Source organism: Numida meleagris, chromosome 7, assembly GCF_002078875.1.
Source record: "Numida meleagris isolate 19003 breed g44 Domestic line chromosome 7, NumMel1.0, whole genome shotgun sequence".
NCBI classification, from domain to species: Eukaryota; Metazoa; Chordata; class Aves; order Galliformes; family Numididae; genus Numida; species Numida meleagris.
The window spans coordinates 27,673,846-27,689,469 of NC_034415.1; the positions used below are offsets into that span (position 1 = coordinate 27,673,846).

General features: G+C 43.4%; 2 protein-coding genes across 10 annotated transcripts in view; one reads left to right on the forward strand and one right to left on the reverse strand.

Annotated features, from left to right (window-relative positions):
• The window catches only part of USP1 (ubiquitin specific peptidase 1), a 13,974-nt gene extending 312 nt beyond the window's left edge, over positions 1-13,662 (forward strand). The window contains exons 2-11 of one of the 3 annotated variants that reach the window (XR_002441290.1): positions 50-257; positions 1,169-1,292; positions 1,647-1,754; positions 2,274-2,434; positions 2,954-3,672; positions 4,401-4,571; positions 5,663-5,864; positions 9,210-10,074; positions 11,132-11,253; positions 13,450-13,662. Coding sequence is in view for 2 of the 3 variants with exons in the window: in XM_021405183.1 (XP_021260858.1) it covers positions 88-257; positions 1,169-1,292; positions 1,647-1,754; positions 2,274-2,434; positions 2,954-3,672; positions 4,401-4,571; positions 5,663-5,864; positions 9,210-9,942 (2,388 nt within the window). In the remaining variant the exon portion in view is untranslated. Of the gene's footprint in view, positions 1-49; positions 258-1,168; positions 1,293-1,646; positions 1,755-2,273; positions 2,435-2,953; positions 3,673-4,400; positions 4,572-5,662; positions 5,865-9,209; positions 10,811-11,131; positions 11,254-13,449 lie in introns of those variants that run through there. The other 2 variants (XM_021405183.1, XM_021405184.1) reach the window with 2 other exon arrangements.
• DOCK7 (dedicator of cytokinesis 7) overlaps positions 12,948-15,624 on the reverse strand; it is an 89,581-nt gene continuing 86,904 nt past the window's right edge. For all 7 annotated transcript variants that reach the window (XM_021405182.1, XM_021405178.1, XM_021405177.1 and 4 more), the window contains 3 exons: positions 15,121-15,227; positions 13,954-14,121; positions 12,948-13,488 (listed from right to left, as the gene is read on the reverse strand). In XM_021405182.1, coding sequence (XP_021260857.1) covers positions 13,446-13,488; positions 13,954-14,121; positions 15,121-15,227 — 318 coding nt within the window. In that variant the 3' untranslated portion in view covers positions 12,948-13,445. The remainder of the gene's footprint in view (positions 13,489-13,953; positions 14,122-15,120; positions 15,228-15,624) is intronic.

Below are 15,624 nucleotides of genomic sequence, written 5' to 3' on the forward strand. Positions count from 1 at the left end.
GCCGGGCGAGGCGTCGGTGACGCCGCGTGTGTGTGTGTGTGTGTGGTAGGTGGCCGCCCCACGCCGCCCGCCGCCGCCCGCCCGGAGATGCCGGGGGTGCTCCCGAGCGACGGCAGCGCTCCGCCTCGGGGCAGCCCCTGCAGGAAGAACCGCCTGTCGCTGAAGCTCTTCCAGAAGAAAGAGGCGAAGAGAGCGCTGGATTTCACCGAGCCCCCGGAGAATGAGCAGAAGGGCGCGGAGCTCCGCGGCGCAGAGATGTACGTAGGGGTGCGGGTGCTGCCCGAGCCGCGTTACTTCGCGGCCGCTCCCCGCAGCGGGAACCTCCTCCCGTACCTGCTGCCGTGCCCCTGTTTCCGAGGCGAGGTTGCGGTGCCGCGAGCGTTCCTTGGCAAGAAGTTTTGGTGCTGGGAGAAAGTTCCGTCCTTCTGATCCAGCGGTCGTGCTGAGTTAGTTAAAGGACGCTGAGATGCAGCTCGTGGTCTTAGTGAAAGGAAAGGATGCTGGGCCTTCGGGCTGCTCCTGGCATGGCTGGAAGCAGCAGCACTGTGCCCGCTGCCACGCACCGGGGTATCCAGACCCGAGCTCCTGTCTGCGCCTTTCAGTGCAGCCAGGGGGAAGTTCCAGGGGGGAGAAGAAAAATAGCCCGATTGTAGTGAGATACGGTGGTGAAGGCTTTAAGGCTTGGCTCTGCTGTGTTAGCATAGGGTCGTTGGTTCCGTTACTCGGTCTGTTTATCCTCTTGGTACGCATCCAGTAATGAAGCTGCATGGATTTGCAGCAGGGGACAGCAAGAGCAAATAATAGTGGATGCTTTTCCTTGGTGCTGTCTTAGGAATGAACAAAGAGTGTACAGAAGTATTTGAAAGAGAGCTCAGCCGAGTTGCTCAGTCAGACCGGTGGCCTGTTTTGCAGGACAGGCACTGGAAGTAGAGGCAGAAGTGCTGGCTCCTGTGAGCCCGCTGGGCTGTGTGCAGCTTGCTGGAGGAGCCCCAGGGAAGCTCAGAAACACTGTGACACAATTTTCATCAGTGTGTTAGTCATTAATTGTGTAAGCTGCCTCTGTATCTTCCGTAACCTACATGGCAGAGGCCAGGGGAGTTACGTGTGCATGCTCGGAGGATTTTTTTTTAAAAATCAACTCTTATGCTTTGTTTTCTCTATTTGACAGTGACCAGGTTGTTCCTGCAGCACAGCCTCCCTCGCTTGTCAGCTGTGAGAAGAAGGACAACATGTTGCCCTTTGTGGGCTTGAATAATCTTGGCAACACCTGTTACCTTAACAGCGTTCTTCAGGTAAGATCACATTCAGGGGCCTCAAAACAACCACGGTTGTTCTGGTTTAGTGCAAGTGGCCGGGTTTCCTAGTCTGATGTTATAGAGAAGATGTCCGGATGTTGTATGAAGGGAATCTAATTACAGCGGGGGGAGGGAAAGTGATACCACAGGAAGTGTGTGCACCATAGATTGCTGTGATTGAGTCATCTGTCAGTTTACATACTTGGGCCACCTCCCTGCCATGAGTAATCCCATGCGCTGTGCAGCAGCAGCCTTGGGAGATACAGAGCTGGCTGGGTCCTAAGTGTGGAGGTGTAATGTTGAATAACTGGGTTTACCAATTATTGTCTTGTTTTCCACTGTTGCTTTTAGGTATTATATTTTTGTCCTGGTTTTAAAACTGGAGTAAAACAGTTATATAATATCATTTCAAAGAAGAAAGAGTCTTTGAAGGATGAAGGAGAGCTAAAAGCAGAAAAGGTAATGCATCTCAATACACCTTCCTTTATTTGTAATGGTTCAGGTGAGGCTACGTGCCAGGAAGGTTCTGAAAATGGAACTGTTTTCTTCTGTTCTTTAGAAGTTTTGCAGTGTTGTTTTCTGTACTATTTCAAGTAGAAATGGGTTTGAATAGTTTTGAACTTGTGTTCCAGCTTGAGTGTCCAGAGCATCTGTAAACTCGTGAGCACAAGGCTGCACTTGTTGAATTTCTGTTAAACTTATCATACTTCATTTCCAATATTAAGATAGTTATAGTATGGTATTTTGAGTGGGTGGAAATCAGATTTTGGGCAAAGATAGTGTGGGTTTTTAAAGTTTATACTGTGGATTTCATGTTTCTTTTCTACTGTCAAAAGAGCAACATGCTGACCTAACCTCACCTGTTTCCCACTGTGGGGAAAAAAGAAATCTGACAAATGTTTGGAAAACTAAGTGGGGGCTACTTGTTGTAATTGCTTGTTACAGACAGAACTGCACGTATCTTCATTCTCATTGCAGGGAAATTGTAAAGAAGACCCACTGGCAAGCTATGAACTGATCTGCAGTTTGCACTCGTTGATTCTTTCCGTTGAGCAGCTTCAAGCCAGCTTTCTCTTAAATCCAGAAAAATACACCGATGAACTTGCTACTCAGCCACGAAGGCTGCTGAACACCCTTAGGTACAGATTGTCTTAAACAAACACCGAATTTTCACCTGAAGTTTTGGCATCACTGTAATTGTACAGTACAGCAGTAGAGAACTGGGGGGGGGAAGGGAGTAGATAGTCATAAATTTGGGGCATTGTTATGTGATTATACAAAGGACGTCCTCCTACGTTTCGAAGGGGAGGTCTGTGTTTATTGGTACCATAAGTCTGGAAGTAAGTTTAGATTTTGTAAGAATACAATTTAAATCCAGCAGCAGATTTTAAGCAGTACTTCCTCTGAAGTATTTAAGTGTTCTCATTGACTTGAGAAGCACCACTACCAGATTGCAACTGAATGCATGTTGAAGTGCCCTTCTGTGGAAGGCTGTAACTGCCTTCTCGTGGGTGTTTGTGACAGAGAGAGCTTCTCTTCAGGTGTGGAGAGGATCCTCCCCTGCTTTTATAGCCAAGCTTTCCTAATTTAAGTCTCTAGCCATGTTATCTATTAAAGATGAGCTCATCTTCATTACTTTACTCATTTCCCTTTAATAGAGAGCTCAACCCTATGTACGAAGGCTACTTGCAGCACGATGCCCAGGAAGTTCTGCAGTGCATCCTCGCTAATATTCAAGAAACGTGTCAGCTACTGAAGAAGGAAGAACTGAATAAACTGCCCTTGGAAGAGCCCAAAGCTAAAGTGGAGGAAAAAATTAATCAAAGCACCGAGAGCAACGGAACTGGCAACTCTGCTGAGGAGGAGGAGAACGTACCAAGTAGCCACGTGGGAGAGGTAGCTGAAGATAAGCTGCTCAAAGGAAACGGGAAAAGAAAAAGCGATGCTGAAGGTGGCAATGCAAAGAAAAAGTCCAAAGTATCAAAAGAACAAATTGCAGCAGAAGAAAATCAAAGACAAACCAGGTCAAAGAGGAAAGCCACAGGAGAAAAGCTAGAGAGTCAAGCTGATGCCATTGCCAAGTGTTCCACTGAGAACGAGAGTGCGAAGCCAACACAGAAGAAGTCACGACTTAAGTTAAACTGGTTAAAATCCTCGTGCAAGCAGCCAAGCATTCTGTCCAAATTTTATAGTCTGGGGAAGTTAACTACAAATTTGGGATCCAAAGACCCCGTGAAAGAGTATGATGACTGTGAGCTTGAAGAGTCATCCGCCAAGTGTGAAAATGGGAACGATATTAAAGAAGATGGTCATGAACCAGCATCTCCTGTGGAAAGCCATAATGAAAAAGGAACTGAAAAAGAACCAAAAAAGGAAGGTTGGTGAACAAGTGAATGGGCTTAAAAGTAGTATGGTTAAGAAATTACTATGCACTGGAAGTCAACCTTCAGATTGCATTGCAAGCAGAGCTCTCTAAATACAGAGTTACATTTTCAGGAATTGAAAAATATTTTTATGAATTTGTTTTTGCATATTTGTAACTTTTTTTTATACCTTGACTTGTTTAGCTTAGATCATAAGAGCCCTTTCTCTAACATCGTGTAATTGCTGTTCAACATAAAAACTCAGAATACTACCAGGTTTACATTCTCACTAATATTCTTACTAATTATTGTCATCTGTAGAAATAGGAGGTGAATCAATAATGTAAAAGAATGTTATTTAAAGGAGAAAACAGAATGAAATCCTATGGGCTGAGGATTTGTGTCCAAGTCCTTACAAGCAGTGTTCTCTCCTTAGCTCCCTATTGCAGGAACATATGCTAAGTGGCTGACAGGTACAGATTTTCTTAGTGTCAACAGCAGAAGGTAACTCTTGAGGGAAGGGGTGCAGCAAGGTCCCTTCCAACCCAACCATGCTGTGATTCTATGGTGATTCTATGATACTGTGAAAACCACATGTGATAAGCAGCTTTTTTTTTTTTTTTGGAATCCCTAAAGCACCATGTCTGTAACACTTGACTTTTCCATGAAGAATAGCCAGGTATTGCAGTATCTTTTGAATAAAGCACGTGTTGGTAAGTGATCTGGCATATACTTTCTCTAGGTACAGAGTTGGCTGTTTTTGAACTAGTGGAGAAATTGTTCCAGGGCCAGTTAGTACTGAGAACGCGATGCTTGGAGTGTGAGTGCTTTACTGAAAGAAGAGAAGACTTTCAGGACATCAGCGTTCCAGTGCAAGAAGATGAACTTTCTAAAACTGAAGAAAGTTCTGAAAGTAAGTAATTATCAAAAAGGGGGATTTATGTTTCTGCTGCAGATAGCTCTGGAGGGAGGACAGTGTTTATCAAGGAACGCCGCTCTTGTTTGTGCTGGTTAACACTAGAGGCTGTTGTGTTATCTCTCGTCCTGATTAACCTCAGACTTTGCAAACACAGCACTGATAACGTAGGCAGATCCAAACAGTATTAAAATTGCCTCGGATCTTGATAGGTAACAGGCAGCTTACAGTCCTTCACTTATGTACGTGTTTTCCTGCTTATGAACAGGTTTTTACTTTTCATTTGGGTTTGCCCTTTCTTCCCTGATAAAAGATTATTTGAAACTGAAGGGTAAGTGGAAGAAATATTTGCGTTTTTCTTAAAATAAATGAAATGGACCTCAAGAATTGAATTTTTCATTACTTTTAGACTGTCATTGTCTTAACAGTGTGGGGAAAGGTCAGTCTCCTGGTGTGTTCCACAGCTGGTAGTGATCCATGCTTAGTTTTCAGATGTTTTCAGAAGCAAGCAGTAAGCACGGCCGCAGTACGTTGTGACGTTCCGAATTTTAAAGAAATCACCTTTAGTCCTTGTGGGCTTGATTTGGAGCAGCTCCCACTCTTTCTGCCTTTCCCGTTTTGCTGTGGGACTGCTGAGTTAGGTGCGTGGGTAATGTCCACGTGCAAAATGCTACTGATGGCAGGGGTGACCTCGTTAATGGGGAGCCTGGCAGGGGGGTGAGATGTAAGAAGTGAAGTGGAGCTGCCTGCTTATTTTGGCAGCTTGATGTAGAGAATAAAATCCTGGTCTCAAACACATGCACCTAGTTTCTACACCTGGCAGTGGGATTAGTACATGTGACCTGAAGGCAAGCTTTGGGCAACCTGTATGTTTTAGGTAAGAGTATCCATTAAACAGCATTTGCATCCTTTCCTGTAATGACTGGGAGACCTGAATGCACTTTGTTTCACACATATTGGGTGTTCTTTACAGTGTTGTTAGCAGTTCTTGAACGTGCCTGAACTTGATGCATCTTCTTTTTATTCCGGTGAGATGCCTTGGAGATGTAAGTAATAGCCTATCTGTGAATGTAATGATTCTCTTTCAGTTTCTCCAGAGCCAAAAACAGAGATGAAGACTCTGAAGTGGGCGATTTCACAGTTTGCATCGGTGGAAAGGATTGTGGGAGAGGACAAATACTTCTGCGAGAACTGTCATCATTACACAGAAGCAGAACGCAGCCTTTTATTTGATAAAATGCCTGAAGTTATAACAATTCATTTGAAGTGCTTTGCTGCTAGTGGCTTAGAGTGAGTATGCCAATATGCTCTATTATGAAACAGTGCTGTGGAAAGGGAAATGGTATGCTGGAAGTGTGTAGGACCTTTGGCACTTGACACATAGAGAACAGGAGTTCACTGATTGCCACACATGCTCTATAAACAAGTGCTGCTAACTGAAGGTCAACACCAACGTGATTTGTGAAATATCTTAATGTAATCTTTGAAAAGAGTTACTACTTATGGGTAGTTTGTGGTGATTTGTTGGAAGGGGGATTCGTACCATTTTTAGGAGCATCTTTCTGACGAAGTAGAAGGGAAAACTTCCTCTGTCTGGGTAATGGCTCCTGATGTTTCCTCTCACAATTACAGGATGGTAACATAGAAAACAGGTTTTTCAGTGTTGTAATTGACACTTGACTGTCACAAGAAGCAGAGCAGAACAAGCCAATTAAGTTGTGCACTTGTTAGAATGCTCACGTTGCTACTGAGTAGCCTTTGGAGCTGGATGGAGTGGCAGTGTGATGAGGTTATTCAAAAAAATACAACCTGAGGTGTCCACCTGAGAGAAAACCTGGCTGTTACCTTCACTTTGTTCTTACACCTGCTGCTGTGCTTCTATGGGAAGTACCTGGAGCTTGCAGGTTTGCCAGCAGCATGCTGAGTTGATTACCTCTCCTGTCCTGGCAGCCTTCAGGTCCTTGCTTCAGAAGTCCAATCCCTGTATGCAGTCTGTTGTGGTCTTCTTCTGCCCTCTGACTCATGTCCTGCATTTCCTGCCAAGTGCTGGCAGCCAGAGGTTAAGGAAGTCAGAGTGGGAAAATCAGACACAATCCTGGAGACAGTGATGAAACTGAAACTGTGTAGAAGATTGCTTCTTGGTTTTTGGCTTGGACATTTGACTCTGGACAAAACTGTGGCGTTTCTGAACATCTTGATTTGGAATAATAAGGCACAGCTGCAAATCAAGTGGGGAAGAGCCAAGGATAGTAAATAAAAGCACTGGCTTCCTCCATAGCACCTGGACTTACTGCTGTTATGGTGTATTTGGAACTGTAAGCTTTGATGGAGCTTTCCCAAGTTGGCTTAGGTAAACTGGTGATGCTTACTGTAACAATAATTTCCCCAGGGATGAGACTGCAGTAGTCTGTCCTACAAGTAGTATCAGACTCTTCTTGCCTTAAACCAACATTCTTAAACTGAGAATGTTCACAGAACTGTTCTCTTAGCCCCAATAAAACTGTTGAAAACCTTGTCTGCTCCTCGGTTGTGCTCTACTGAGTTTCATGACAACTGAGTTTTAAATAAGAAATGAAGCAGAACGCTCTGATAATGTAAATATTTGCTGTTGGAAGGGCTTTGCTCCCTTTTCTAGAGGGCGGTTTGGAAAGTGGTGCTTTAACAATAAAGCAGCCACTGTGGAAATCTGCTAGCCTGGGGCTGAGTAATTGTTTGGGGAGGGTGGGGAGGGGAAACGTGGGGACTGGCTGCAAACAGACCTGTGCTCACGTGAGAGCTGTGAAGTGAGACTTAGCAGGCTCTATCAAGTGATTAGATTGGCTTTTTTTTTTTAATAAAGTCTTACTCTAAGGTTTTCTAATAATCTCACTTGCTAATTAGCAAGAGCAATGCTGATACCATTACAAATCCATGTTTGGGTTATCCAATGTCTTGTGGGTTAGGATGGTTGCAGTAAGATGGCTTTATGCCTTCAAGGTGTGGGATAATGTGAGGCACTAATTCAACAGTGAGACAGTTCCACTAATTCCTGGCTGAAAAAGGAGAAGTTGCACAAGTTGCTTTTGTTGTGTAGGAGCACTGTGCATCAGCCCGAGGAGGCAGGGTGCTTGGCACACCATTCTGTCTTCAGATTCTTATCATGAAGAAGATCAGTGTGAAAAGATTTCCCCTCTTACTTGCTCCTCTCCAAATCTTTCTGATGCTGGATCTCATTCAGAAGAAAGGTACAGCCTGCTTGCTAATGCCTTATGTTAACGTGACTGTCCGGTGTGCTTGAGAGGATCTGGATTTCTGATCTAGAGCATCTGTAAGCAATTCCTGTTTCTTGACTCCTCCGAATGCCTCTTTCTGCCTTTCAGAAGACTTGCACTGTATTATTTCTGATGATACGCCCTTCCCTGTTTCTTTCGGGGTGGTGAAATGTTCATGGTGAGCCTACATCTAAAAGGAGGGCGGGTTGGAATGGATCAGACTCGAGCGAGCACATCTGTGCATGTGTACATGGGTCTGTGTTCACAAGGGTTTATGGTGGTGAACATCAGCAGAACAACTAAAAGCACAGCAGAATCACAACCAAAGCCAGTCAAACAAAAGAAACGTTCTGTGACCTCCATTACTTACATCCTACCTATGTCTTCCTGGGATTAAAAGTAGTCATCGTCTTTTCTTAGGGTAAAACATAGGTTGAGTAACTGTAGTTAGCTCTCTGGAAGGAGTTTCAGTTTGTCTGCATTCTGCACTGTTCTTCCCTACAAAATCTTAACAGCCGAGAAAGGCTGAATCTATTGGGGCATCAGAAAATAGTGTTGAATAATGGGGCTAATTAATTACGTTGGGCTGATGCATTATGTAAACCATTAAGCTCAGGTTATATGCAGTAATGCAGAAGAGGTGATCAAGTTCCAACACCTTCTTTCCAAACCCTTCAGAAGTTCTTTATTATAATGAAAGGACTTAAAACTTTTCTCATGGTAAATCTGGGAACTAGGAACTCAGCAGCTGTGGAATACAAGATGCTTTTCCCAACTAAGTCAGCTAGAGTAGTTTAGAGAAACTGATGAAGATAAGGCTGTTAATGAGGGATTCCTGGTAATAAGTTACTAACTTAATGATCCTTAGAAACCTGTCATTTGTATTTACTATAGTAAAAACTCAGTCTTTGAGTGATGCTTAAGCTACTTGAAAGAAAGAGAAGTTTTCCTTTATTAAATGATTTTTTTTTCCAAAAAGTGTGTGGGAGGAACAAACAACTTTATTGCTCTGCCCCTTGGGTGTTGAGATGAGTGTTCTCTGATCAGCAGGTCAGTGTCTGCAAAGAAATACAATCCCAGAAGCATGAATGATAACTGAGCAAAGAAGAGCTCGCTCTTCCACTCCTGGACATTTACTGTAGCTGATACTTCTGTGAGAAGTAGTGAGAATACACAGCTATGGAGCTGTCAGGTTTAACAATATCCTTACTTGTAAAAACGCCTTCAGTGAACAGGGCTGCTGGGACAGATGCCCATGATAAACAAGTAGAAAATAAGCAGCTTCTCACCTTCAGCTCTCCTGTATCTCTTTATTATAAGAATGCAGCCTCGGTTCCTGGGGCACTTAAAGCAGCAAGGGTCTAACTTTGTTTTTCTTCTGCAGGTTTGATTGCTACGGCGGACTATCGAAGATAAACACTCCCTTACTGACACCACTCAAACTGTCGCTGGAAGAATGGAGCACGAAGCCAACCAATGACACCTATGGATTATTTGCAGTGGTGATGCACAGTGGCATTACAATTAGCAGCGGACACTACACAGCTTCTGTCAAAATCACAGATCTCAACAGCCTGGAGTTAGACAAGGGAAATTTCATCACTGCCCAAATGTGCGAAACGATTAAACCAGAGCCACTGAATGAGGAGGAAGCAAGGACTGTTGCTGAAGACTACGATGATGGTGAAGTCTCTTTTAGAGTCAATGGCAATGCGCAGCCAGGTAAAGTTCTCAACAAAAAGAACATGGAAGCCGTCGGGCTTCTTGGGGGACAGAAGAGCAAGCCTGACTGTGACCTGTACAACAACAAACCAGCAAACAATGAGAAGCTTCTCAATATTGTTACTGAGAGCAGAAGTCCCGAGTCTGCCCCTGCTAATGGAAGTGCGGAGTGTGGCACCGAACACGGCCATCAGAACGGGGCTGCGTTCAGTGGACTGGAAAACAAAGCTTTGTACGTCCTGCAGAGCCTGAAAGAGTACGAAGGGAAGTGGTTGCTTTTCGACGATTCTGAAGTGAAAGTCACAGAGGAAAAGGACTTCCTGAATTCTCTTTCTCCAACGTCGTCGTCTACATCAACTCCTTACCTACTGTTTTATAAGAAAATTGTAGAGTGATGCTGTATTTCGACTGTAAATATTAGGGACTCGCACACAGCCGTTGTCTGACTTGCATCAGGACTACCTGGAAGAAACAGATGTTTCTTTTTGAAGCTACTGGATCGTACGTTTCTGCTCTCCGCGTTCTGTGTAAGTGGCTCAACTTGAATTCATAAACCATGGCAAAGAACTTAACTCACGTAGTGACGTTTATGCTGGAGGATAGTGATATTACCTTGTAGAAATACCGATTTGTATGGTTCCTAAACGATGCCTCCAATACACAGTAGTGGTTTTAACACAACTCTAGTTCTCAGACATGCCTCTTGTATTATTAGCTTTTTTTTTAATAAAAGTTATTTGTATTCATATTCTGGAGTAAATGTATATTAACTAGCGAGTTGCATCAGAAGTTGTGTATTTTTGTAACTTGGGAAGTAATACTTCATATATAGTCCTTGAGTAATCTGTGTGGTTTACTGACAAATTGCTCCTTACCCAGTTCTATACTGCTTTGTGCATCTCCAAGCACAAGAAAAGTTTTCACTTAAAAAAAAAAAAAAGAAATTGAACTTAATAGAAATGTTTGGTCTAATTTACATCTTGTTGCATTGGTGTTAAATGAGCAAAGCGTGTAAATAGGTGTGATGAATAATACTTCAAAACAGGGAGTGTGTAGTGTAATTAAAATACTTTTGTACTTCTTAAGAGGCAAGCCCTTTAATATGCATATCTGTTTGGGTGGATTTGGAGTTTAGTGGTGAACACATAACAGTTAATTTGTACTTAGAGCTCACCGAAAGGTGGGAAAATGAAAATATTTGGCTTGATGCTTTGTTGAGAATGTATATATGAAATAAAAAAACCCATTATAGTATGCATTGGAGATGACTAGATCAGCCTTCTGTGTTGGGTGAGGAAAAAGGGGAAGTGGTTGGGCACCATTAGCAAAAAGGTTGGGAAACAATCTGTCTTAATGAAATGGATGATGAGTGCTTTATGAAAGAGTAGTCCCTGCTGTCAACTGGTTCTTGTACAGCATCCCCTACTGGGAAAGGACTTGATGATGAGAAGTAAGGTTTGGAGGCAAGGGAAAGGGAAACTAAGGTTACTGTGAAAGAAATGAAATGTTTGACATAAAACAGTAGAGATTAAACAATCCCAAATCGTGTAGTAGATGCTACAAGGTTAAGCAGTATCCTCTAAGTTGCAGAGAACTGAAATCTTAACTGTATGGCGTGAGATGTTAGTGTCACTTCTGCTGTCAGAGCATGTACGGACCGATGTGAAGTGCTGCTGCAGAGACAGACAAGGGAAGATGCACCACATGTGAGTATGCCCTGGTTTTTAGGGGATGTGTAAGCTTTTTCAAATACAAACTAACTTAAAAGCACTAGAACCCTGCACCTAGTTTATTCTCCAGTACCTTTTCTTTTGACAGTCTTTTATTACAATGTAATGTATACACTGAGATAAGTCATGAGAAGTAACTTTGGTGTGTATGTATGTTCTGATGGACCTCTGCTTTTTGTACAGGCCTTGATTTAGCATTATGCAGCAAGGAAACTTGTACTTCCAATAGGAAACTGCAGCTGCTCTCATCTCCTGCTGAACAGCTGTCTGGTAATTACTGCAGAGCTGATGAATTACAAATGCTGTGAGCTGCTGTAACCACACCAAATAATTTCATTGTCTAAAATGAGTATCCACATATAGAAAAACCCCACCAAAATAGAACTTAAAGCTTACCTTGCCTGCTATATATATTCTGACTGCAATGTGGGCTTTGCTGAATTTCAGCCTGAAAATAAAAGTTAAGTTTTTCCTCACCAAACTGCAGGAAGAGGAACTGTCCCAGGGAACCAGAGTACTGGCCAAACATGCCCCTGGCGTAAAGACATACATAGGAAGCAGCCTGTTGTTGTTGAGATTTATTCAAAGAAAGCACTTACTTTCTACCCTGCCTGAAGAGGCACCTTGCCCCCGTGGCTGCTGTCCTATATTAAACCTACTTTAGGCTGTCCTATATTAAACCTACTTTAGGCTTGTCCTATATTAAACCTACTTTAGGCTTGTGACTGCAACTTTAAAGGCTCCTGTCTAAAAGTTGCATGTATTTTTTTCTTGTTATTGTTAAAATACTGCTCTGTTTATCATTTTTTACCTACACATACATGTATGTCTAAGTATTTATGTAGAGGGAGTGAGCTCGTGTTTAACCACACACCCTCCCTGGGAACAGGTTGCCCAAGGAGGCTGTGGATGCCCCGTCCCTGGAGGCATTCAAGGCCAGGCTGGACGTGGCTCTGGGCAGCCTGGTGTAGTGGCTGGTGACCCTGCACTCAGCAAAGGGGTTGAAACGCAATGATCTTTGAGGTCTTTTCCAACCCAGGCCATTCTATGATGATTCTATACCTCCCAAAGGTTGGTTCAATGCAGAGAGGGAAAAAAAGACAAAGAGCTGGACTGAGTGGGTGTAGGGTTGGTTCCAACTTTGAGATCAGTGTCCTTGAAGTTCTGTGTTAGCCACCACCATCACTGCCTTAGAACAGATCTTTTCATCACGTAATTAGCAATGTGAGGAATCCTGTCTACGTACGCTTCTCACTCAGTTCATCCGCTTTATCATTTTGTTCTTACTCTTCCCCCCGCAACATGAGTTTTTAAATTGAGAAAGGGCCCAAAGAAGCAGCCTAGCTGCCATGCTGAACTGCACCCCGACACCAGGATGGGTCGCTGTGCTGCACTTGGACTTTGAGTTGCTGTATGCAGAGATGGGGCCGGAACCCTACTTTGCTGCTACCACGAGAGGTGCAGCACCAACAAGGTGTGCCAGGCTTCTGCTGCTGGTGGCAGCTGGAATGAGCTCCCTTTGCAGCAAATAGTATTCAGAGTTACAAAGGAGAAAGGGGACGAAGAGTAAAACAAGCATGCTTGGATAAGAAGTATTAGTAAAGACTTACCTTGCTCAGAAATGTTTCCCCAAGGAGGGCGAGCTCTGAAGTCCAATTCAGCACAGGGAATTAAAGTGTAAACATTCACATATTTAATAGTACCATCAAAATAACCATCATCACTACATTAAAAACTTCAAAAAATGCCTTTGCGTATGGTCCTAATATAAATTAAATATATGAACTAAAAGGAAATAAATTTAACATTAGAGAATGCTATAAATAAAGGTAAATGCGTTTAGTGTACCTTTGAGTCATAAAAATGCCTTAAAAAACAGGTCACTTTACAGCTTATCACCAATACTGGATACCACTTTCTTGATTTTTTTTTTTTTTGTTTTCAAACATGGATCAGTAAGTCTACATTTGACAATTCAGAATGGTTTTTTTTGGCCACTGAACACTCTGATGGAGGAGGAGGTGTGTGGGAAGTCCAGGATGAAGTCCAAGTTTTATTTCACAATAAAACTTCTTTGATTCCCAGCGCTGATAACAAGGCTCTTTCTTTTCAAAAACCTTACTTTTAAGTGCTTTTTTTTTTTTTTTTATTTTGGTTTTTTAACTCGTTTAGAGCTCCATTTTGCGAAGGCTCATCCTGCTGAAGGAGTCTCTGAGGGAGAGAAAATACAACAATGAGCTTGTGTTTTTCAGGGTGAAAGAAGAAGCCTCTTCAGGTGAGAGATCTGTACGTAATTTCCAGTATTTTCTACAGGAGAAGCAGCACAAACCCCCTCCACTCCTTAAAGATTTGCTTGCAATATCCCTATCCCACTCTTTTTTTATCTATCTTCCCCGTTGCTCTTTTCCTCTGACCAACACTTCCACGAGGAGAAGTTCAGGACCAGGGTTGTGTTCTCCTAAGCCAACCGAGGACCAAAAGGGACCACAGCAACCACCACCTACCAGAACTGCTGGGAAGGGGATGTGCTCTGAGCTCAGGAAAGAAGGGGAAAAGGGACGGACTCGGCCAGAAGCCCCACATTAAGAACAGGTTTCACGAGTTCTTCAGGATGATCCAACACCCCCGCTTTACACCCTCCTTATCTCTGCAGAAAAAGTAAAATCTAATATCCACCTGTGGCACGGGACCGGCAACATGGCCTTATACAACTGCGGGATCTTCCTGTTTATCAAAGGCTGGAGAGCTTCCTTCAGCCGGTGGTAATTCCTCTCCAGTTCTCGCTGGTACTCCTTCTGGTCCGGGCCGATCAAGCTCTTGTTCTTGCGCAGAGCATCTTCGCATCTGGAAAACAAACGCATGTGAAACTCGGGCATGTAAAAAAGGACAGACTTCTTGTTGATTTCATAACACAAAAGCTTTCATTCTCTTTCTCTGGGATGACACACAACATCCTTTTCTAGTTTGTCTTTTGGGTAATGCTCAGCTAAAGCAGTTGATCTCCATGGGGAAAGGAGAGGGTGTCACGCTTCCAGTTTCCACTTCCAGAGTGGAAACTCTGTTTTAATTTCAGTTTCACTCTCGGATTACATTTATCTTTGCTGAAGAGAAAGGAAAAGCTCTTCTCCGCAGGGCACTTCCAGACCAAGATTTAAAGACAGCCAGACCTACTGCTGAAGACAGACAGATCTACGAGATGTTCATCAGGAACTCTTCTACTGGGAAAGACGTGATTTAAACAAAGGGCATGAAAAGCACTCTAACATCAGCACCACCTCTTACATATGGGAAGAACTACATTGCCACTGGATCTGTTTTTGCTCGGAACATTTTAATTTCAATACGTATGTTTTTAATTCCTCGGGGCTTACAAATTACTGGCTTAAGGCTGCAGTTTGCATTAGTGAAAAGTACAGCAGCCGGTACAACTCCTTGAGAGAATTCTGCCAGCATGCTTCCACGTGGCTTGGACAAATTCACATCAGAAGCAGATCAGACCTCCTGGCCCTGCCAACCTGTGAGTTCATTTGTGCCAGCGTGGCGAGCTGTGTTCTGAAATGGGAACACTTGGTCATGACTGAGCCGTGATCACTAATTCCTTCCCAATACACAGCAAAGCCAAATGACTTCAGTGCTTGATCTGATGGAAAGCATGGACCAGGAGCACCAGAGAAACAGGGAACCAAGTGGAAAGCTGAGGAGTACAGCTGCGTATGGAAACCAGACAGATGAAGATACAACACAAGCACTCCGCTCCTGGACAGCCCCCGTGTTACTGTCAGTGCTCCTGCCTGGAGCAGCAGTAATAAAGGCACCTGACAGTTGGAAGACAATACTCCATACCTTTTAGTGAAGTCCTTGAAACAGAGCCGTAGTTTGTTATGATGCCTGAAGAGCTTTGGATCATTGGGTATTTCAGACAGGAAAACTTGTGCAACTTCTAATGGTCCCTTTAGAAGCAGAGAGAAAAAGTAAGTTTCTCAGCACCTTCACATCCACTCACTGCAGAAACTTCTTGCATACAGAAACATTTGTAAAATGCAACATTTCCTCACAGCATGCTTCTTAAAGAACTGCAGCTGGCAAATCTGGCATAAATCACCAGACACCATGACTGCTGCACGGCTTTTAGGCATTTGTAAAAATAAAACTCTGCTTTTGGAAAACAGCGTGAGAATGTGTGCAGATTCTACATTTGTTTTCCCTTACAATGAATCCTGACAAAGTTTGCAGAACTGACAACCGAGTTTAAACAATGCAGATGGAACCAAGGAAGTCTTTGCCAGCGCTGCGAACTCAGCCCAGAACTTGAAACTCCAGCCGTGTTTTTTCCAGCTTGTTCATTAG